This window comes from Tyto alba, unplaced genomic scaffold (genome assembly GCF_018691265.1).
Source record: "Tyto alba isolate M040663 unplaced genomic scaffold, T.alba_DEE_v4.0 Super-Scaffold_27, whole genome shotgun sequence".
Lineage (NCBI taxonomy): Eukaryota > Metazoa > Chordata > Aves > Strigiformes > Tytonidae > Tyto > Tyto alba.
In genome coordinates, this window is record NW_024881301.1 from 24,371,818 (window position 1) to 24,394,232 (window position 22,415).

The following is a 22,415-nucleotide window of genomic DNA, read 5'->3' on the forward strand; positions in this document are numbered from 1 at the left end:
TATAAATACTATCAGGGTCTTGGAAACACACATGGTAATTTCCAGGCTATTGTTGATGTGAATTTTAAATCTCTTTTAACGTTCTACTTAACTGCAAAACAGATTTGAGCTAAACTATGAAACAACAAGTGGTTATTTTCATATGACTGTTTTATTGTTTGATATGATACAACTTCAGTGTCAATGTAGATGGACCTATTTAAGAATGCAGTTCCTTAGATGGGAGATTGTCCAAAGAGCTTTTGGCTTTAGGGAATACAGATCAACAACGGGCCATGTTGCAGCTCTTGCAGTGTTATGATGAGTGATGATGTTATTGAATTAGGGCCATAAAAGGTTATGAAGTGAAATTAAAAAAGAATTTTAAGACTTGTCAATGATACAGATGTACGCATGAGTACTGACACAAATTTGATACATTGGTGTGTGGAATGTAAGTATTTGACCTCAAAACTACAAAATATTATAGTGTTTACAAGTTAAGTCTTAATCAAGCACTTTTTCATCAGAAATTGTATTCTGTGTAGTTCTCTGATACTTGCAACCTGAAAGGCAATATAGCCCACTCTTCCATCACTGATTAATGCTTTATTAACCATTCTGTTTGACCACAAGTATGTTACATATCTTACTTTCCTTACAAATGTTCAGAGTTGGTATAAATGACATTTTCATATCGGTAACACCCTTCCCAGCCAATCTCTTCTCTCTTTGGACCAGCATGTGAAGAGAGTCCACACATAGCGACAGTGCTTCTGTGTGGACAGCTGCTCTGTACTGAGCCAGGACTGTAAACCAAAGATGTTTACGGTGACTTAGCCAATACGTAAATTTTCTGTCTAGATCAGTGCAAATGATGGAATGTGGGTGTCTGCACTTTCATGGAAATGTAAAAATGAGAGGGGACTTGAAAGACTCACCTGCCTTTATGTGAGGAGACAGAATGAACGTGCCAAGAACATCCATGATGGAAGTTTCTGTTTTCCCTTCCTTCACTGTGGTGAAGAAGTTCCCTTGGTGCCATGGCCTCTGTCGGCACCCATTTCCATTGCTTTTTGCTTCTTGCCGTCAAAACTTTATTCCTTGATCTAATCTGTCTCTTGCTGCATATTAAGGTGATTGATTCTTGTTCAGTGGCCACCTTCATTTTCATAAGAACTACATAAATGAGTCATGAGATTCCAACTAGGGACTCAGTATCACATAGTGGTGTACAAAAACTCCTTGCACAGTTGTGTGTTTCCTGCTGTTATCAGTGAAATTCACCTTTTTTGAAGCGGTGAGACGCTGTGCATCTATACTTAGTTTGTGGTATGTTACAACTCTGATTTCCTTTTTTTTCTTTAGTATGGCTGCTTTGCTACTTACTTCATTTTCTGTATTTGTACAATTGATTTCTTCGTCTTACATGTCAGCTTGACCCCTACGGAATAATGTCAATTTGTCAGTGTTTAAATTTAGAGCATCTAAGGTGCTCACAAAACCATCCAGATAGATGTCTTCCATAGATTGTGCAACATACGTTGTTTCATTGTTGCTGTTGTTAATGAATATTTCCAAACACATATTTCACTCCATGAAGTATGACCTCCCAATTTGAGATCAAATTGTTGGTAATTTATCTCTTAATATGCTGTTTTGCTATGGTGCTTTCCCCATATTAATTTTACTTGAACCATATTTTCCTCAGACCCTCAATGAATGTTACATGGAATAGCAATAAAAGCTTTGTTACAGTGAAGCTATGTTACAGCTTTTCCTCCCTTCTGATCACTTGACCAGTTACTCTGTCACAGAGAGAGATTGATTTGGCTGTCTCTTCTGAGCTGTGATGACATATGAAGTTTTTTCAATGATGTTCTTTCAAGTTAAGCTTTTGAGCAGTAAATTTTCAGATTTTCCTCTTTGGGGTAAGGGTGATTATGTATTTGCCCTTTGGCTGATTTCTGTAGCTTCTTCCATCCTCTTAATTTACCTTGAAGATAATATTTGCGCAGAGGTCGTATTGTCTATAATTACTCTAGGGTAATTTTAATCAGTCTTGTCTGGTTCTAATTTGTGTAAGCTCATTTAAATATTCTTACTCTGTTAAGCAAATACACATTTATTCCTAACTCTCTCCTATTAATGGTATTAATATTAAAATATCTGATCACAAGTAGGCTGCTTTTGAAGTTTGAAAAAAAAAAAAAAAAAAACCTTTTCAGTGTCATCTGTTTTGATCACTTTTGTCATTAACTAGTATACTTTTTATTTTGTTGTGTGTTTCTTTTACTTGTAATTTATGCACAATACAGGCCCTTGTTCCTTTACCTACTGATTATGTAGTGGATAACCGTGATCTCATTCTTTACCCCTTTCACACGGGAACTGTTAACAGCTTTGATTTTTACCATTTTGTGGACTTGAAAACAAAGTATGCCTTTTCCATACACAAAAATTTTATTTAGTCTCTTCTCTTCCTGCCTGTGCTTCTTCAGCAAGTTATACTCTCAATATCAGTATTAGAGCAGTGTGAATTATCACATTTAGTTCCTTTTTTAGATTAAAGTTATTTAAGGGCAGAGATTTTCAGCTTTTTCCCTTATTCTTTCATTCTTAATATTGTTACAAACATCTAAGTTATTTCTCAGGCGGCAACACCATTTTTCTGTTCTTTGATACTATTGCCTTCTCCCACTGCTACTAGATTTCACCCTTTTGACAGACAGTATTTTTTACCTCAAACGCATTTTTGTTACTTGACTGCTTCAGTCTAGTTTAAAGCCCTTTACTGCAGCTTCAGTGCATGTGTGATGTGGTGAGGTATATGGAGAGTCCACAACCTTCTGAAGCAGCAGACTGGGAACTCCAGAGCTCAGAGCACCATACTCTGAACACCAGAGGACAAGATGAACCTCTCCACTATTAATGCTTTCTTGCCAGGGAGCAGTAGTTTTTTACATGGTAGTGTAGTGGCTGTACTTACTTCATTTTGGGGTAGTTTGTGGTGCGAGCATATGTTAATGAAGCAGAAGCACTGTGAAGAAGAGTAACAGAGATGATAGGAACTTAGAAGTGATCTTTGTTACAGAAGCAAGTTTCAGTGAACAAAACCAAACCACATTGTGCAAGCAGTCTCATTTGTAAGCTCATTGTGCCCTGTGTTAAAATTAGATAGATTTTTTTTCCCCCCTTTCTGTTCCTTTTGGAAGGTGAATAAATGCTGGACTCTGTGGTTTTTATTGCTTTCTCAGAACTATTTGTCTCTCTTGCCTTTTTCCATCAGGTCTTTGTTGCTGAAAGTAATGTAAATCTTCATTAGTTCTGGTTCCAGAGAGATACAAATGTCTGAGAACTCTATCCATTACTGATGCTCTGTGCAGATTTAAAATCTTTTAATGATCTTCTGTTAGAAGGATTGATTTACAGGGAATAAGTTTACAGTTTATATTACTTATTTCTATTGTATGACAGTTGGGAAGACATATATCAGTAGGCAGTTGAAGAATGTTAAATGCCAATGAGGGAGGGGAATATATACGGTGAGAAGGAATGTCTTAAGAATAAAGAGTAAACTAGGAAAGTGTATTATCTGGGTTGGTTATCACATAATGCTGCCTTGATGAAGTATCATCACTTTTACATGAGTCTTATTTTTCTCTAAAGAAGTGTGCCAGAAAGGGAAGAAGATGCTTTACCAAGAAATAATCAGAACATAGTTATAAGCTGACTGATTTACCTACAAGCCACATAATCTTTAATATAGATTGCATAGGTGGTCTTAATATAACTTATAGGTCTTGTGTAGTCTAGAGAAATGTCCTGATAAATACTTGAAGCATCTTGCACTGTCTACCTTTAAAAATATGTAATTCTGTAAATACATGCAGAAATTTTGTTTAGAGCAAAGATGGTCCTTTCATGGAAAAGTTTCCACATACGTGATACCTGTATGGAGGGAGGTTGTAGGTGCAGTAGTCCTAAGGTTTGTGTTGTTTTCACAGCTGATACTGCCTTGCCTTGCCCTTTTTCAGTTTATAATTTTTCCAGTCTGCCAGGGTTTAAGTTATCTGTATAGCAGCGCTGTATGGACTGTGGATCTTTAGTTTGACGGGAATACCATCAGAACTCCTCCAGTTTGCCACTGCTTTTGAAAATCTTAATGAGAAGCTTTCGTGCAGATTGAGTAAAATGCTATGCACCCCTCCGGAAAGGAGAAAAAAATACATGCTAGTTTATTGATGCCAGAGAGTGTAGAATGGATGGTGAAATTGGAAGTTAATGGGGAGATTTATATTTGCGATGTAGCTGTAAAATTTTCCTATTCAAATTGCCCTAATACTTTTATCTACCTTGTCTTTCCAGATAGTGTGGAAAAATGTTGTAAGGCATTTGACAGATGAAAAGTAAGGAAAGAGATTAATTTTATGCCTACAAATTCTGGTGAAGGATGCAGTTGATAATTGCAAACCACCTTAACATTGCTTTTGTAGTTTATCTCAAGAACTCCTTGACAGATTTATTGCTGCTGTAAGGACTACTTAATAACACCTTTCTTTCCTTTTTTTTTTTTTTTTTTTTTTTAAATTGGAACTAAATTGTTCTGTCTTCTTATCATCTTATCACTCTAGTCCTGGTGGAGCAGGATGTCCAATCGATTCCGCAAACTGAAGTTGACTCAGACATTGCGCCATGGATTTCCTTCCAGTCAGTTTGTGCCTTTTCCTGATGAGGCTGAACCATCGTTAAATTCCACCATAAAAGCAGTTTCACAGAGTGATATGGACACCTCTGGAAACCTTGATGCTGCTACAACTCGGATCATGAATGACAAAGCTAGCGGTAAAACCAGAGTTATCTTGTGGGAAATGAGCTCCTGAGGGATAGTCAAGATGATATTCTTTCTAATTTATTGATCTAGTTTTTACTTAGTTCAATATAACTGAAAAGACACATAATGTAGTATATAGAGAGATGTTTGTGCTCCTGACTGTTGATTGTGCTGAATGCTGAGTGCAGCATCATTTAAGCAGGAAAATGCTAATGTAATCATCGTAGTGTTCTGTAGGAATCACCATTAAATTGGACAGTAGAAACAGGCCACTCAAAACTTGTTAGTATCTTTGATAAACTAATTTATGTAATGAAACCCAATTTATTTACACAAATAAATAAATAATTCGGAGACGAAAGATTGGAAAAGTCCAAATTATAAAGCATATTTACCAGAATTATACAGCCCTCCATGCTTGTGAGCTCCCACACAGCTTGTGATGTGAAATAAGACTATTGGCTGAACTTTAATTCAGCTACATGACAGTGTCACTGGAAATCTTGGTTCTGTGTGCTTACTGAGGGTAAAACTTGAACATTTGAAAACAGTAAGCTATACTTGAGAACAAAAGTAGGAGTGTGTAAACAATAAAACATCATTTATATATTTTTCAGGTGTAAATACTGCAAAAAGAGGAAAGGATGATGAGTTATTGACAACCATGGTATGTTGCACTGTTCTTGGTATGTTCACCCCAGTTCAGAAGGTCGTGCAGCTCCCATCATTTTTATTTTTTTTTTTTACCTCCTATCTAAGTCACCGTTGGAAAGAGAGCTAGCATTTGTTTGTAGTCACTAGAGAGGAACTGACAGGCTGTGATACATCAGTAGCTCGTAGACTAGGACCACATACAAGTAGGATGGTATGGAAGCTGTTCACAAATACTGACTTTTTTCAAGAGTTGCCCGTGCCTTTTTATGATCAGTAATGAATTAGTAAAATAGATGGAACAACTGATTATTTGCTGACAAGCAGTATGCTGTGAGGAAAACATGGATGGAACATGGCATAACGTGAAAGTGAGAAATTACTAGTAGAGGCAACCATGAAATATTTAGTTTGGGATGTTTACTTATATTTCTTCTTTTGTTGTGCTGTAGCTTTAAATGCCCCTGCAGCTTACTCCCTGGAGATGTCATTAAATTTGGCTGGTTATCCTTTATGTTCTTTTTTTAAGAAGATTGAGTAATTTCTGATGTGACTGATAGAACTCCAGGGAGTCAAATCAGTCGTGTTGGGTTTTTTTTTCTTTATGAAGAACACATACAGCAGGAACAGGCAGTTGTTCACTGTTTCCTGGTGTCCTGTCTGGGAATAGAGAGAACTACCTTGTTATTTCTTTGGAAATTAATTATTAACATTCCTGTTAAAATCAGTGTGAAGCAAGATTCAGCCCAATGAAGGAAGAGACAGGTTCTGCCACTTAATGAACTGTATTCATTGTACTAAATGAGTGAGTGCACTGACAGTTGCCAGAATGTCCATTGCATTCTCTCTGTTATTATGCGTTATACATCTTCACAAACACTACTTGTGTGTCTTGTTTCCATTTTATTTAGTTTAAAAATGGGTTTGTCTCCATCTTTTTATCTTACAATTTTGAAACTACATCATCAGCTCCCAGTAATATCTCTTAAGAAGAGGGTCTTTTCTTTTTCCCTTTCTTTGTTTCCCTCTCTAAGTTGAGAAGTAGTGCTCCGTTTACCAGGCTGCCCAGCGATAAACTGAAAGCAGTGATACCACCTTTCTTACCTCCCTCAAGTTTTGAGCTTTGGAATTCTGACCGAACGCAACTCAGCAAAGATGGCAAAGCTGAACAGATGAGAACTGCCTGGCCGCAGAGAGCGATCAAGCACGATTTTAACAGCAGTGGGAACTCTGATACAGTAAGCAAACAAAATATGTACAAAAATACTGTGAGATGTCCTGACTTGAGACTCTAATAGCCAAGTGCAGAGAAGCGTTTATTTTTTTTAGTCCAGAACTGGTTTTCAGGCCAATTCTACAAGTGGGACAATGAAGACATTTTAGGTGGAATTATTTTTTTTCTTCCTTTTTTAAGTGAAAATTAGCTTAATGCCAGTAGAGGTGATTTAGGTGGAATAAGGTAGAGTACCAGAAGGGAAGTGATAGACCACAGGAAGGTAAAATGTTCATCATCCTAAAAAAGGTGATTGTAATAATGTAAGTGGATAATTTGCACCTGCATATAAAGTGAGGAGCAAGGGAAGTAGGGGAGGACTAGCTATTGATCCTTCTGTGAGGAAAGAAGGGTTTTGCGAGGGAACAGGGAGAAGAAGAGAAACCTAGTAAATCAGAGCTGGAAGAAGTGATTTGAGCAACAGGATGAGAAACATGAAAAAGCTTAGCTGCAAGAGCTATGTGTTAGGTGGTGGGCTGTGGCCAGTGATTTAAAAGCAAAAGAACTGAAGGAGGATGTGGATGTGGCTGAGGATTCGGTTAGCATATAGCTAGATCATTAGTCCCTCAGTTAACAAGAGTCAAGAAAATGGTACAGGTAGCTACTGAGATTGAAGGGGGTGTGAAAATGCGACTGGAGGAGAGAAAGTTCATGTCACTTGTTGCAGCTTAGTAAGAAACAGGGATATGATGGATGAAAAATAGACGGTAACTGTTACCAGAGATGGGAGACACAAAACCAGGATTCTGGAGGAAAGAAGTTTCACATGTGATAATTTTTTTTTTTTTTTTTTTTTTTCCCCCACTGCTTGTAATACTGTATATATCATATCACAGGTGCATCGTATATGCTCATTTTATGTTGGCCAAAGATAAGGAGAACTAATGCCTTTATTATAAAGTGTGATCTCTTTCGTTGAGTATATACATTCAGTATATATATTTACATAAATATATATTCAGTGTATTTGTATATGTAAAATAAGGTTATTTCTGATATCCCTTTTGTTCTTCAGTGGAAGTTTCAGAATTTATGATAAATAAAATAGTAGTTGAAGTTCGATCTTTGTTTTGCTCAAACAAGAAAGATGAAAATTATTTTTCTTTTTATTTTCCAGACATCTGTTAGCAAAGGTACTAGACCGGTCAAATTACCAACATTTGCAAGACGACCCGCATCTCCTTCAAATTCTAATAACTTCAACCATTCTCCCCATTCTTCTGGTGGATCCAATAACATTGCAGGAGTTAACAGGCATGGAGGAGAACTGCATAATAGATCAGGTACTGTGCTGCTTTTATTTTTAATAAAAAATTAATTTCTATCTGGTTCAGGTAAAAAAAAATTAGTGTTTGTTATGATGGCAGAAGATAATAAACTATTTCTGAGGGCTCTTACTGTTCTAGAAGCAAATCTTCTATAAATTCTGTTGCAACAGGATTGGAGTTTGGACACATACATAAGGGAACAAAAGCCTCACATCTGTTATGGAAGTCTCATAGGTTAGCTCCTGTCTCAGAAAAAACACGTTGTTTTAATTGAGTCCATCCACCATGTATCAGGTGGATACTTGTTCATTGCAATGTATGTTTCATAGACCTGTCTCTTACCCATGTTGCTTGCTTTTTGTTTAAAATAAAAGTCAGTTTTCATTTAAAAAAAATTGCAAGCATTGTGTCTGGCAGTTGTAAAGACAATATAGTGAAGCAGCTCATGAAACCTGTATCCAGCAGCATGAAAGTCAGCTCTGTGTGTGTATGGACAAGTCTGGCTTCTCTCTTCACCCGTGGTTGACTTCTGTTCCCTTTCCTGAAAGCTGCTGAACAGGTCTGAACCTTACAATTATTACTTCATCCAGTCAGTTTTTAAAAGAAAGTAGTGGAGAGAGGTGAACTGAGAATTAACATATATTTGAAAATGATGGTTTCCTTAACAGTTTAATTTTATTTTTTTCTTAGGTGGCAGTGCAGATAATGTTTTGTCTCAGATTGCAGCCCAAAGAAGAAAAGCAGCAGGCTTACCTGAACAGAAACCCAGCCAGCAGCATAGTCCAGTCCAGTCAACTCCTTCATCCACTCTGTCCGATTTGCAGTGTGCTCAAATTGTTAGCAACGGACATATTGTAAAGGTACAGAAATGTGAATTTTTGTATTTCCAAATTGGCTAATTTTAATAGAACGTGTCTCAGTCATGGATGGTTGATAAATATAACTGTATGACATTGCACAGCCTAAAAGGAAGGAACACCTGTTACAGGAGTGGAAGCTTTTCAGCTCCCCAAACCTTCCTTTTAATTACAAGCCTACAAAAGATCAGATCTAATAATAGCACATGGTTTTGCTCTGTTATTAATAACAGTAAACGTAATACTTGATTTTAGGGTAGATCTGCACTGTTGTTTTGATTTCTCATTATTCCTTTTTATGGCCCTGATTGAGTCCACTGTTTTAAGTTAGCCATTCATAGTCATAGAATGGCTTGGGCTAGAAGGGGACCTTAAAGATCATCTAGTTCCCACTGCCCTGTGTGAACAGGGACACCTGGGTTTTGCTTTGAAGTGGTATAGCTAGTTTCTCCCCAGAGGCACAGCTTGAGTGTAGAACATGAGATAATTTGTATCGGGATCTGCCAACCACGGCTATATGTGTGTATCCAGTCTGCTTCACAAGGCATTATTTTTAAACAGTATGAACATTAAGTTGTCATCACCAAAGTCAGGTTTTGCTCGTGAGTGCAGACCGTATTATCTGCACTGATTTACTTAGCAATTTCCTGGAATAGCTTTACCCTCATGACCTGCCCATTTTTTGCATATGTACTTTGAAGTTAACAACTGCTTTGTACAAAATTTTTAAGGATTAAAATGTTAAATCTTCAAAATATGCACAGATGCAAGGTAGAAAGCAGCATCATAACAGAAGATGTGATACACTGTTGTGAAATGTACGGGTTTATTCACACAGGGAAACATTACATTTCAGAGAGCAAGAAAAAGCACATAATTTGGGGTTTTAGTTCGAAGGTCTGGTATTCTGAAATTGTTAGAATACATGACCAAGAGCAAATTTTCTCAACTTTGTGTTTGTGTAATCTCCACACAGCTCACTTTACTTTGTTTTGTTTTCCTTATATATTTTCATGAGATTCTTCTTGAAATTTTCCATGAAGAAACAAAAATGGCCAGAGTATAAAATTGCTACATTTGCTCTGTCATTCTGTGATGTCTTATATGGCAACAGTAAGCAATATGTGTACTTCATCTGTAAATATTAATGATAAATGAAGTTACAAAGTTGTTCAGTGATGTAATTGTAACTTCTGGAGGACAAAAATCAGAAAAAGGAAAGTGTGCAACTGCCAATGCTGAAACAGTTTCCACGAGTAGTCTCTTTGTTTCTGATCTGTCAGTCCTCATTCTGAAGGGACCGGTGGTTGCTTTTCAAAGATGAGATTGGGAGCTAAAATTTATAACTGCTGGACCCCCCAAAAGCTATGGACTCATACCAATTCTTTGGCGCATGATAATCTTTCCTCCTTTTTTATCCTATGTAACAGCTCCCCAGGTTATAAATGATCTGTCTCTTTCTTTCCTGTAGACAAAGCCACTTCATTATCCTCTTCCCTCATTAAAGTCTCTACTGAACAGCTACCAAATGCTTTTTCTTTCAGAGGTGGTCTGACCAATATATTTGTAATTAAAATCTCAGCAGTTTCTCTCAGCTTGTTTTTATCTTGGAAATAATTTCAAAAGAGCTGGTTGTGTGCCCCAAAAAACCTTATTTTTGTCCAGTTATACAAGTGCGCCTGTTGAGAGATAGTACCTCTGCCTCTGAGCTATGGGCTGCAGATCTTGGGGCCTGGTGTTCCAACAGTGCTGCCACTAAGAAGTTTAACTATTATTTCCACTCACAGTGAAAGACATTAGGCGATAAAGAAGTAGCGAGGTGCAATGCCCTGCAGATCATCTTCTGGGAAGGCAGTTCATTATACTGTTGAAAAGTTCTTTTTAAATAAAAATGGTGCCAGTATGTTGGAAAGGCAACAGTTCTTTCAGTGTTCTTTGCTTACATGTTGAGATGAATTTCAGTCTTTACACCAATAACAAAACATAATCAATATAAATCTCCACTATAGATGTCCACACATCTGAGTCAATTTTTGGGACATCAGTATCTGTTGAGAGTAAACAATCACATATGGGTCCACACGGGCTGCAGAAGCTTACACAGCCTTCTTTGGTGTTGTAATCAACAACATAAGTGCTGAAAATGTAATGTCTGTATCCACTGTGGAAGTGCTTGTGCTCTCCCATTAGGATCATGCTGTCTAAACTTGAAATAGCTGATCTAAAAATGCAGTGATGTTACACTGATCAATTTTGCAAAAGTTATCCGTGAGGGGTGGGATTGTGCAAGCCTTAAAGAAAGGAAAAGTGAATGACAATTTAGAGGGTGATGTAGTTGAAATAAATGCAGTGTGCTGGAGAGGAAAGAGTGTTCTGAAACACAACTGGCCAATAACAGAATACAGGGAAATTTGGGACAAAAATTCACAGTGGTCTTCAGAGACCTCTCAAATTTGTATCATGCTCCATTGCTTCTAGTCAATTCAATGTAGGGCTAAGGAGGTAGTACATTCTGGCATAAGACAGAGTAATGTAAGAATGTTACCACTCAAATCAGTTACATCTTTTTAATCCACATCTCTTTCATTAACTAGAAAAGTTCTATTTATGCCATAGCACAGAAGCAAAATTGTAGAGGGGCTGGAACCATTGTCATTCTCCCTTCTTGCCTTGTTACCCAGCTCAACTTCTTCCTTATGTTTTTCTTGTACCAGCCTGATTGAAAAAAGGTATTTTAAGTTAAACTCTGAATTCAGGAATCCAGGGGAAAATCACCTAAGACTTCTTTTTGGGTCACATAATGCAAACATTGAAATGTGTGAAGTGATACATAGATTGAGGAATTTAGGAGAATGAGGTACATTATCAGTCTTTCCAAAACAAGTTAGGCATATATATATATTCTTATTATAATTTATCTATTTTCCTGTTTTCCACAATTCCAAATGTATTAAGTATTTGCAAAATATTTAATAAATTGAAATCATTTGACTCATGTTAGATAATAACAAATTTAAGGGTTGACTGGAAACTTTCACTCCAGTGCAGCAAGGGGTTTAAATGCAACCGAAAGTTGGTTTATGCTTGGAACATATTTCTGGTTAATCTGGCATGAAATGCTACTTTAAATTAGCATCTGATACTTTGAAAAATTTTAATTGAGGCTTTATTTATTTAATTAAATCTCTGAATGAAAAAAACCTGCTTTCAGACTCATTCTGCCTTTATAAAAAGAATAATTGTAGAGCTTGTATATAGTGTTGATTTATAAAAAAATCGTTATTCCAAAGTTACAGCCTTAATAAATGTATTTTTCTTGATGAATTTGAGGGGACAGTCTCTCACCTGGGATAAATCAGTATTGCTTCAATTATTTCAATGTTAATCAAGCAGAAGTTTCTAGTTGCGACTGCATGCTCTGCAAAAATGATACGCTGTTTAAGTAATACTGAAGCATCATGTATAGGTGAACACTTTTTTTTAACTGAAATGATTGTATCATTAACTACAGCAAAAACTGGATATGAACAAAAGACCTCCATCTGGGACTTCATCTACATCTAAAAGCACATCACCAACTCTCACACCTTCCCCATCACCCTCCCCGTCTCCTAAGGTTCACAACACAGAGTCCTCTCTCTCTTCTTCTCACAGACAGGCCAAGAGCAATGGTTCCAGCAGTGGTACTATTACAGAAGATGGTGAGTAGGTCACTAATTACAGGAGATCCATTCATCAAGAGCACAGAGTGTTTAAAGCTATAATTGTACTGAATTAGTGTATATCTGCATGAGAGTGAGAACTTTTTTCTTTCTAGAAAAAATACGTTGGTGTTTCTTACTGTGAGATTGGCATTCCTGCAGTAATTGGCTATTTCTCTCCCACAAGCTGTGATCCCTTCCATTTAGAGGGAGATTGGTGCCATCTCAAAGCTAGCATAGAGCATGTAGGTAGGCCACTCTTACATGGTCTCCTGCTTTTCTTCTGCCCTTTCTGGCTTAAATCCTGTTTTTTACCCTTCGAGGGTAGAAAATGCAATTTCTCCCCATTCAAAATCCCTTAATTCATTTTTTTTTAAGTAAATACAGTGAAGCACATCCCTACAGAAGTACAATTATGTTACTACTTTTCCAATAAGATTACTGCCTTTTAAGTTGAACTCTTAGGTCTAAATTACAGCTTGTTTTTTTTTTTTTTTTTTTTGAAAGTCATGTTACTGCATTAGAAACTGCATATGAATTGCTTTGTTTTTTTCTGAAAACATCTCAAAAAAAGTGACCAAAAAATAACATGACTTAGAATCTTTTAAAGAAGAGATGGAGGTACCTTTTATCTGGTATCTGCAAGAGGGGCACTTTGTACTATTTTGGGGTTTTTTTTAGTGTCCATATTGATTTTGTTTTATTTTCATTTATACTAACTTTGTCACACTGTACCTCCACTTGACACTGAGGAGAGGTGATATTTGACCCGCTTTCTGTCCTCTTATGGTGGCTTAGCTGTAACATACTGTACTGACAGCTGGAGAAAATCCTTTTACGTTTTAGTGCCATTTTATAGTGATGGCTCGATAATGTAAGAGTTGTCAGTTTAGAAATACATAAAGGGAAGAGAACTTGCTGTCAGATAACAAGGGGAATTCCCCAAGCTATTAGCTGTTCTCATCTCACCTGGTGAAGCCGGGCTTTGAGACTGCACCACTAGTGTCACGGTACAGTGAGTTTCCTCTGTAGCAGAAGGATAGGTTGTCAAAAGCCTGAGTAGTTCTGGGTTCATTGTGCTTGTAAGCTTTCATAGTTAAGTGGTCCTTTAATTCAAGAGCTTCTCTTACTGTGATTTGATTCCACAGCAACAGTACAAATGCTCATAGGCCCAGCAGTAATCACAAAAGTAAGTACAGAAGACTTGCAATGCTAACTTTTCTTTCAAGTAAGCTTAAATGAACTAGAAAAATTATTTGTATTGAATATTACTGTGAAGAAACAGTAGACATCAGGGTTCAGAGGTGTGCATGGTTTCTTTTTAGGCAACCACTTGGTGGACCATCCACAGCTTGTCCATATTCTGAGAACCAGTGATGTAGAGAATCATGAAAGAAGGAACCACGTGAGAGTAAAAGGAGGCTCTGAAAACTTGGAGAAAGGTAATCTTAACCTACTACTACTACTACAGAGCAGTACAAAGGAGATGCTAAATAGGAGTAATGTGGCAGAAGTAGTAAGAGCTCTCAGAAGCTTTGTTTTCTCCAGGGATGTAGGTAAGGAGACGAGATGCGAGTAGAGCAGAAGAAAGACTTAGGAGAAACAATATGTTATGCAAGAGTTGTAAAACAGAGGTTTCAGGTTTTCTTCAAACATAATATATAATACAGGAACTGGAAGAGGGAAAGAGAAAAAGCAAACATGAAAAGCCTACAGCTGGAAAGCATTGTCTCTGTGTGTAAAAAGTGTTTGATGTTATAGTTGTTTATGACAGCAAGGCTCTGGGCTCAGAGACCCTGAAAGTTTCTTCCCTTATTACAACCTATAATCTTAGTACACCAGTGTGATGAAAAATGAGAAGGCTAACTAACAACCTAAAGAAAAAAAAGGTTAATAATAAATCTAAGAGCTTCTAATGAAACTTTTATTTTCTTTCTGTAAGACAGTATTTTTCAACAAACTGCATGGAGAAGTTCTCATGCTGTGTTTTTAAAGCTAGTTACCTTCTCCCATGGATTAACCTTAGCTAGGGTACTAGAGCTTTTAGCCTGAAATTATGCCAACCTCTACAAATCATGTTAGGCGTAACAAATTAATTGGTATTGAGGTAGAAAACAAAAACTCTAGCAGAAAATAAGACTCAACTAGAATTTTTCACTTCAGCTTTTTTTTCACTTCAGCTTTCTGTGGTCTCTTCTGTGCAAAGAAGGAGGCTTCCAGAATGGTGCATAGAAAAGTGTGTCCATCTCAAGATACTTGATGTCTTTTGAGAAGCTTAGAGAGAGAGATTCTCTTTTATGTTTCTACTAATGATGAAAGAGAAGGGACAGTCAAAAGACAAAGAAGTGAAATAAAAGCAAAGTGTATTTGGTAATGGAATAGTGATGTCTTTAGAATGAACGTGAGTTTATATGGGGAATACCCAATATAGTTTGGTTGTATAATGTAGTAATTCATGTTCTTCATTTTGACTTTGAATGCTTAGTATAACTGACCATTTTGGTACTTCTGGTGAAAAATAAATAAATTAGTCACTTGTGACAGCAAAGCAATAAAAATAAACAGAATCCTTAGAGAGGTAGTATGTAATTAAGAGGGGTAATTGCAGGTTATTCTAAAACTGCACTTAGGCTTTTTAACTGGCTTAATCACATTTTAAATGTGTGGGAAGAGTCACTATCAGGTCCTCCAAATTTTAGTTTCCTTAGACTTTGAGAGGAAACCCAATATCCAGTGCTGTTAGCCTTGGAAGGTGAGCTTATGAAACTTAAATTCTGCCCAGGTTTCACCTTAGCTGGATTTCAGCTATCTGTGTTCAAGGTGCCTGGATGTCAGGCACTTAAGGAGAAGGGGTTCAGATACACCCTTGTTGTACCAGTGTTTTGCCTGAGCGTCTGGCTGGTTGCTTGCTCTACCCTTTGCCTTCCTGGATCGGGACATGGAGATAAGCCATTCAGCTCATTGTCTGCTTGAGGAGTTTTGCTGTCTAACCTGTGTGATCCGGGTCAGCCATCTGGGGCCAGGCACCTGCGTTTTGGGCATTGAAGTGTCTAAGTTGTCCTTGGTGGTTTAGTTTTTTAATATCCTTCTAATGAGGAAGAATGGGCAATACAACAGAAAGATTTTATCCTAGCAAGGTAAGACTAGATGGACTTACAGTATCCTGGAGTAGGTAAGAACACAATAAGTGATGCAGAGTAAATGTGGTTGTGTTTTTGTTATCATATATCACTGTGGAATATATGTTTTTATATATATTTTCAGCAGTTAACAATGCAGAGATCACTAAAATCCTTCCTGATCTGTGGGGGTGTTTTTGTTTTCTGTTGTTCCAGATGAGCTGACTGGCATCCTTAAAAAATTGTCACTTGAGAAATATCAGCCTATTTTTGAAGAACAAGAGGTATGCCTTTTTAAAAAGATTTATTTTTTCACTCTTTTTCTAAAAAGTCGGGTGCGACACACATTGTATCAGAACTGTGATCCAGAAGCTCAAATTTAAAGCTTTACAACCATTTCTGCTTGCAGAGAGGACCTTGAAACATTGGACCACGTGGTATTCACAGCATTCTGCAGGATACTGCAAATATCAGTGCTTTTTACACTGAATCTACAATTTTGATGTAGATAGGTGCTTCAGATTTTTTTTTCCCTTTCTGTTTTTACACTGCTTTTTCTATACATGTCTATTTCCAATGTGGCTAAACAGTTTATAGGACATGCTGTATCATCCCTGGGGTCACAGCTGGAACCTCATTTGCAGATGGAGGACAGCAGGGTGTGACTCACCGAGATGGCTGCTTTCTCTTCTTTATCTACTAAGAATAAGCAACAGAAGAATTAAATTGGGAAACCCAAGTATCATTGTAGATGAGGCCTGAGACAGTCACTTGCCTGAAGGATGCAATGAAAATAAGTAAAATTAATCCATTACAATTTTTAAGGCATTATCAGATGTGAGCAATAATTGTGTGTTTGGCCAAAGGCAGAGGTTAGTGAATGGACATACAATACATTGACATTGCAGCAGAGTTCAGGGTTCAGCGCCACAAACACAGGTTATTTAGTGGCATCACAACACACTGTGCTAATTATTGTTCCCCTACATGATAGAGAAGGGAGTATTTGTAGAAATGAATATGCTCCGTGTGTGAAGGTTATACCAATATGAAAAGTTCTAGATGTTTGTTCTTATTACAGCCTTATGGGTGTGTTGATACAATAAAAACGGATATATGAACAAACACTAGGTTTTCCTCAGGAGACACTGAAAAAGTACACACAATAGTCTGAAATTCAAAAAATACTTGGGGGCAGGGGCAAGAAAAGAAAGAAATCTTCGGCTTATTCAACTAGCTGCTACTGTAAGTAGAGGAATTTTTGTGAAGCATATATATTTTGTATTGATAGATCTTCTCTGAAAAAAAAATGAAAAATCCATTAACATTTTAAATATAGTGTCATAACTAATTGCATTATTGACAGCAGATTTCAGTCCTGACAACAGAGTGCTAAAGTGGGTACCATTTGGTGCTGGTAATTCATTGATTCATTGAAAAGTTTTGTGTGCATGCTATTTACAGTAAATCTTAACAGTAAAAAAAAAAAAAAAAAAAAAACAAAACAACACTTTTAACCTGTAATAGTGAATCTTTGCCCAGGTAAATTTGTCTTGCCTTTTTTTCTTTTTTTTTGTACACAGGTCGATATGGAAGCCTTCCTTACACTTACAGATGGTGATCTGAAAGAGCTAGGTATTAAAACTGATGGATCAAGGCAGCAAATTTTGGCAGCTATTTCTGAACTGAATGCAGGAAAGGTACATTTTGAAATACTGTACTTAATATTTGGGGTTTGCTTATACTGTTTCGAAATTCAGTTATAGATGTTGGTTAGAAAAGCCACATGAATGTTTTCCAAACAAAATATTTAATGTATTTGATTAGAGAAAAATATCTTCCTTTGTGATACTCCCTGTTCTCTTTTAACTCTTTCCTAGTTCAGTGACTGTACAATTCTTTTAGAGTATTGAAAATCATATCAGAAGCTGCTGGTAACATAAACATTGGCAATATTGCAATTCTGAATATTGATTTCAGTGATGCTAAAAAGAACCATCTGGCCACTATAGTCCAGCTAGAGAATATAATATAAAAGGAAAGGTCTCCTTTGTTTTGCCTAACAGTTTTAGGTTTTTCTGTGACTAGGTAAGCAACACTTCTCTCATTCCTTACACTTCTATTGCCTTTTAATTTTATATTGGCATAAACAAGTTTGCTAAGAATGGCACACAGTAAGCAATGTTCTTGTCAGAGGGATTATGGACTGGAACATCTCTTTAATTAGGCCTGCTGACACTTCTTAGCTTTTTCATTTTTGAGGTCCATTCTCTCTCTGATACTGGAGGCTTGGATAAATAAAACATAATTTCCCCAAGTTAAGATCAACAGCAGCAAGCGGTGAGGCTAAAAATTAGGGGAGGTAGATGATACTCCATGTTGTAAACCTATGAAGAAAATTGTGTAAATGTTTCTCTTGCTATCTGGTACTTTCAGGAAAAGATTACTACAAGGTTTTCTACATATCTGGGAGGTAGAGATTTGTTATTATTCCTAATAGTACACTGTGACTCTCGGGGCATAGACACATATATTTACACATTTTTTTGATGAACTTTCAATAAATTCATTTTTTAAACAGAAATTTAAGAAACCTTATTTTAATTTATTGTACTTTTACAGGGACGAGAGAGACAGATTTTACAAGAAACTATACACAACTTCCACTCTTCCTTTGAGAGTAGTGTTAGTAACACACGACCTCCAGGTCATTCCCAGTGTAAGTAGCACCTGAAATTAACTGAAAAATGTATGGATACTTTTAATGAATACTGGTTAGAAGACATAATGTGACAAACAAGCTAGTTAACTTCTTTCTGGGTTAATGACTGATGCGTGTCTGTGTCTCTTGCTAAGACTGGAGAGAAGATTTCAAGGTAAAAGGTAGAGATAATATGTAAGATTTTTATACACACTTCAGTACTGTCTGAGATAAACATAAGATTTTTGTTATACATTACTAAACACAGAAAATGGAAGTAAGTATAGCAAACTATAGCATACAGTATACTGTATATAGTGTGTGTGTATATATTTATAGTAGCAGTGGGAGGTGTGTTTCTATATGGTACATATTTTTGCATATTCTTTATAGGAGACAGTTTTCTTCAGTGTGATCAAGTAAATTAAAGATATTCAAGGTTTACAAATTAGTATACTGGCTTAGGTAGCTGTGTTAGTTATGGATTTATGTATGTATGCATTTAGTTTTTTGTATAGGTAGTATTTTTGTCTGAATGTCTATAGCCAGTTTCTTTGGAATACATCTATTCCAACTACCAGTGTTAACTGCTAGCCATTGCTAGACAAACTGCCTTTTAAAATGTACTATCTATAATCAAAATGTACAGAAAGGTGTTGCTGACCTGTAACAAGTGAATACATTTTCTACAGTCCTGCTAGCCACCTGAGCCAGAGGCAGATAGGCAGCTGTTACTCAAGGTTTAGGAATGGAGCAGGGCCTATTCATGTCTGTATTTCTGGATCCCTGTTTTAGGAGGGACGTGAAAGCCACTGAATGGCGTTGAAAAATTCACTATGTTGAAGTGCCTCTTATTCTCCTGCCGTTGCTTATTTTGCTGCTTGCATCCACTCACAAAATCATTTCATTTGTTCAGTGGCTATGTTAAATAATACTGCAGGAAATGTACGCCGTATGATGTGTTAATAATGAGCAAGTCCTAGTTTTTCCAGTCTCAGTCAGCTGAATATCACTAGCTATGTGAAAGCAGGTGCTAGCTGTAGTCCTACAGCTGTCTTGGGGAAAACCAGGCATTGCTGGGGTAGTCAGTGTGGGCTGCTTTCTCTATTCTGTATAGTCAGCTTGGCTGAAAGCCACTGTCAGGTGTCACTGTATGCACTGTGCAGCTTACTTCCCATTCTCAGAGTAGTCAGCATGTGTGGGAACTTTTGGGTGTCTCTTGACAACATCCCAGACTTGAAGAGCATCTTCTGTAGGTACTGCTAGGTGAGCAGAACCTGCTATTTTGGGATTTGATAACATGGTGCAATGAACTGAAATTACGTAAGAACTCAGGAAGCATACAGATGTCATGTGTCTCCAAGCGAATTGCTGAGCCTAACCACCGAGCTTAAAAGTGTCTTGAAGACAGCAAAAGAGAGTAGTGGTAGCACAGAGTTGGGGAGAACATCCTTTTGTAAGAATGAGGCAACAGTTGCTCCTGCTGACCAGCTGAGAAGATGCTGCAAGGAAGCTGCCATCAGAGATCTAACTTTTGGGGTTTGTGTGTGAAAAGTCCATGAAATAGATTTGGCTGTGAAACAGCAACAGAAGCACTAGCAGAGGAGGAGGAGGAAGAGAACATGTAGATAAAAGAAGTTTCTGCACCAGGTAAGCTGCTTTTGGTTGTAAAAAGTAGCAGTGGGACCCCTGTGCAGTCTCTGGAACTTCAGGTAATTTCCAGGAATGTGTCATATTTTAGAGCATAAGAGCAGCTGTACCTAGTCAGATCCAAGGGCCATATAGTTGTGTTCAGCTTTTTCATCCAGTCTCATTTGGCATTGGTGTGAAGAGCTGCTTGCTTTCATTTTCTGCAAACTTGCCACGTCCTGACTTGTTTTGCTTCATCCTACTGGATCAGAAGATACAGTGGACGATTGTTCCCTCTTCACTGCCTCAGCACCACTGATGATTTTACAGATACCCATGCTACTCTTCCTTAGTCATGTTTTTTCCAGACAGAAGACTTACAGGCTGCTTAATCATTGCCTATACCATTGCTTTTCAGACATCTTTTCCTTTTCTACTATATCCTTTCAGACTTGGAAATACCAGCATAGCATACAATATTCAGGACGTAGGCATACCGTGGTTTTACACGTGATGGAGTTTGGTTTTTAGTTGTGTTCTCTATTTTCAGGTCTCTTGCGCTTTCCTAGTTATTTCTAGTACTCTGATTTTTAGTAATTGGTACTACCTCTTATAACCCTTATAATCTACTGAATTTGAGCTCAGAGCCTATAATTTTATATAACCACTCGTACATCGTTCTTTCCATACACCTTCATATTTATCTTCAGCAAATTTTCTCTGACATCTTATTGTTTGGGCACTGATGTCTCATGAAGTCCTTTTGCCAGTCTTCCATTTGCCTTTATTTTTGCTGACAGGGATAACTTAGGAAAGTTTGTCACTCCACTTTTGATGCCCTTTTGAAGTCATATACTGAATATCTTGAGTCCTCATGCAGATCCCTATGAAATGTTAGTGGTGTGAATCTCTACTATGGAAAAAATCACTGTTTACTCCCACCTTCTGTCCTCTGACTTTCTAACTGATTATTTATCCACACAATAAACTTTCTTTTTATTATGTGGGCTCCTTATTGTCTTAAGTGAGCTTTGGAGCTTGTGAAATGTTTTGTAAAAATCAAGTGGTATCAAGTGGACCTCTTTTATCTACAAGACTGTTGGCACCTTTGAGTAGATCAGTGAGGCAAGACTTTTCAAATCCCTTTTTGATCATTTTCCATAAAATTTCAGATTCTTTTTCTCAGATTATGCTAATCTGCCTGGTACTACTGGCCATCTTGCTGGTCTGTGTTTCCCTGGATCTCCTCTTGAGCCATTAAAAAAATTAGCATTGTTTTTATCACTTCTCAGTTCTGTGGGAATTTAAATCAGAACCTGTGCTCTATATTCAGCAGTTCAGCTGCTTAACCCTCGTGTTCCTCTAGAACATCTGGCTTAGCAGTTAGTTATTATTTGCTCTGTGTATTTGTTTCATAACCTTTTTTACCAATACTTCAGGTTAAGATACCTTGGACTCCCACATAAAGAAGGCTTCTGAAATGGGAACCTTCCCAAGCTTTTCCATGGTGAATACATTTAGTTTTTCTGATGTGAACTTACTTCTATATCTCGTTACAGTCTAATCATTGATTGGCATAATGGCATCCGTAACTGGCTGCGTCCCGTGATGTGTTTGAAAAGTAATATGTGAAATTTTTACGCTTTTTTGCATGGTCCACAACCACTGGTTTCTGTACAGCTCTTCTAGGATCTTGTCTGGACACCATTAGCACTTTACAATTTGACCTTTTAGGAAGGTAGATGTAGCTCACAGGACAATAAAACCATCCTGCTTTTCCAGATGTGTCAGTGTCACTGTTTTCACACCTATCGCTGTGATTTCCTCAATATTTTGAGTCATTTTAAAAACTCGGTACCTAGAACAAAATGGCTGCTAGCATAGCTCTGCTTTTATGAAGTTTCCATCCTATAAGGGTGTAAAAAAGATAATGAAATACAGTCCAAATATATCCATAAGTCTCAGAAATTAAAAAGCAAGGGAAAAGAAACTAAATCCTCACTTTCTGGAAAAGTAGCTTATAATTGTGGGAGGTCTGTAGTCTGACTACCATTACCAAGCCTCTGAATGTGTACAGCTTCTGCACCCTTCCCCATCCATAACTCCAGTGCCCCTTCAGTTCCCTCAAAATGCCCCAGGCTCAGTCCCTCCCCTGCTGCCGCTGGGTCAGGAGCTGTTGCCTCCCATCAAACCTGGTGTGAGGTGGCAGGCAACAGAAGTAGGAAAGCATCTAGATGAGTGTTTTTGCAATGGAAAAGAGAACTGCAGTGATTATCTGCATCTATACTTCTAAGGAATGCAGTAGAAGGAAAACAGTGAGAGGCAGAAAAAGTAAAAGCAAGACCATCAGAAGCAGAGGATTGATGGTATAACTAATTTCACACAACAGGTTTGTTTAGGGAA

The 22,415-nt window shown here is 37.3% G+C and overlaps 1 protein-coding gene across 4 annotated transcripts in view; it reads left to right on the forward strand.

Annotated features, from left to right (window-relative positions):
* The window catches only part of ANKS6 (ankyrin repeat and sterile alpha motif domain containing 6), a 51,431-nt gene that overhangs the window by 25,749 nt on the left and 3,267 nt on the right, over positions 1–22,415 (forward strand). For 3 of the 4 annotated variants that reach the window (XM_032988993.2, XM_032988994.2, XM_042798063.1), the window contains 10 exons: positions 4,614–4,824; positions 5,431–5,480; positions 6,499–6,702; positions 7,855–8,020; positions 8,696–8,865; positions 12,374–12,563; positions 13,889–14,005; positions 15,899–15,966; positions 17,266–17,382; positions 18,305–18,401. In XM_032988993.2, coding sequence (XP_032844884.1) covers positions 4,614–4,824; positions 5,431–5,480; positions 6,499–6,702; positions 7,855–8,020; positions 8,696–8,865; positions 12,374–12,563; positions 13,889–14,005; positions 15,899–15,966; positions 17,266–17,382; positions 18,305–18,401 — 1,390 coding nt within the window. Of the gene's footprint in view, positions 1–4,613; positions 4,825–5,430; positions 5,481–6,498; positions 6,703–7,854; positions 8,021–8,695; positions 8,866–12,373; positions 12,564–13,888; positions 14,006–15,898; positions 15,967–17,265; positions 17,383–18,304; positions 18,402–22,415 lie in introns of those variants that run through there. The other variant, XR_006165780.1, reaches the window with a different exon arrangement.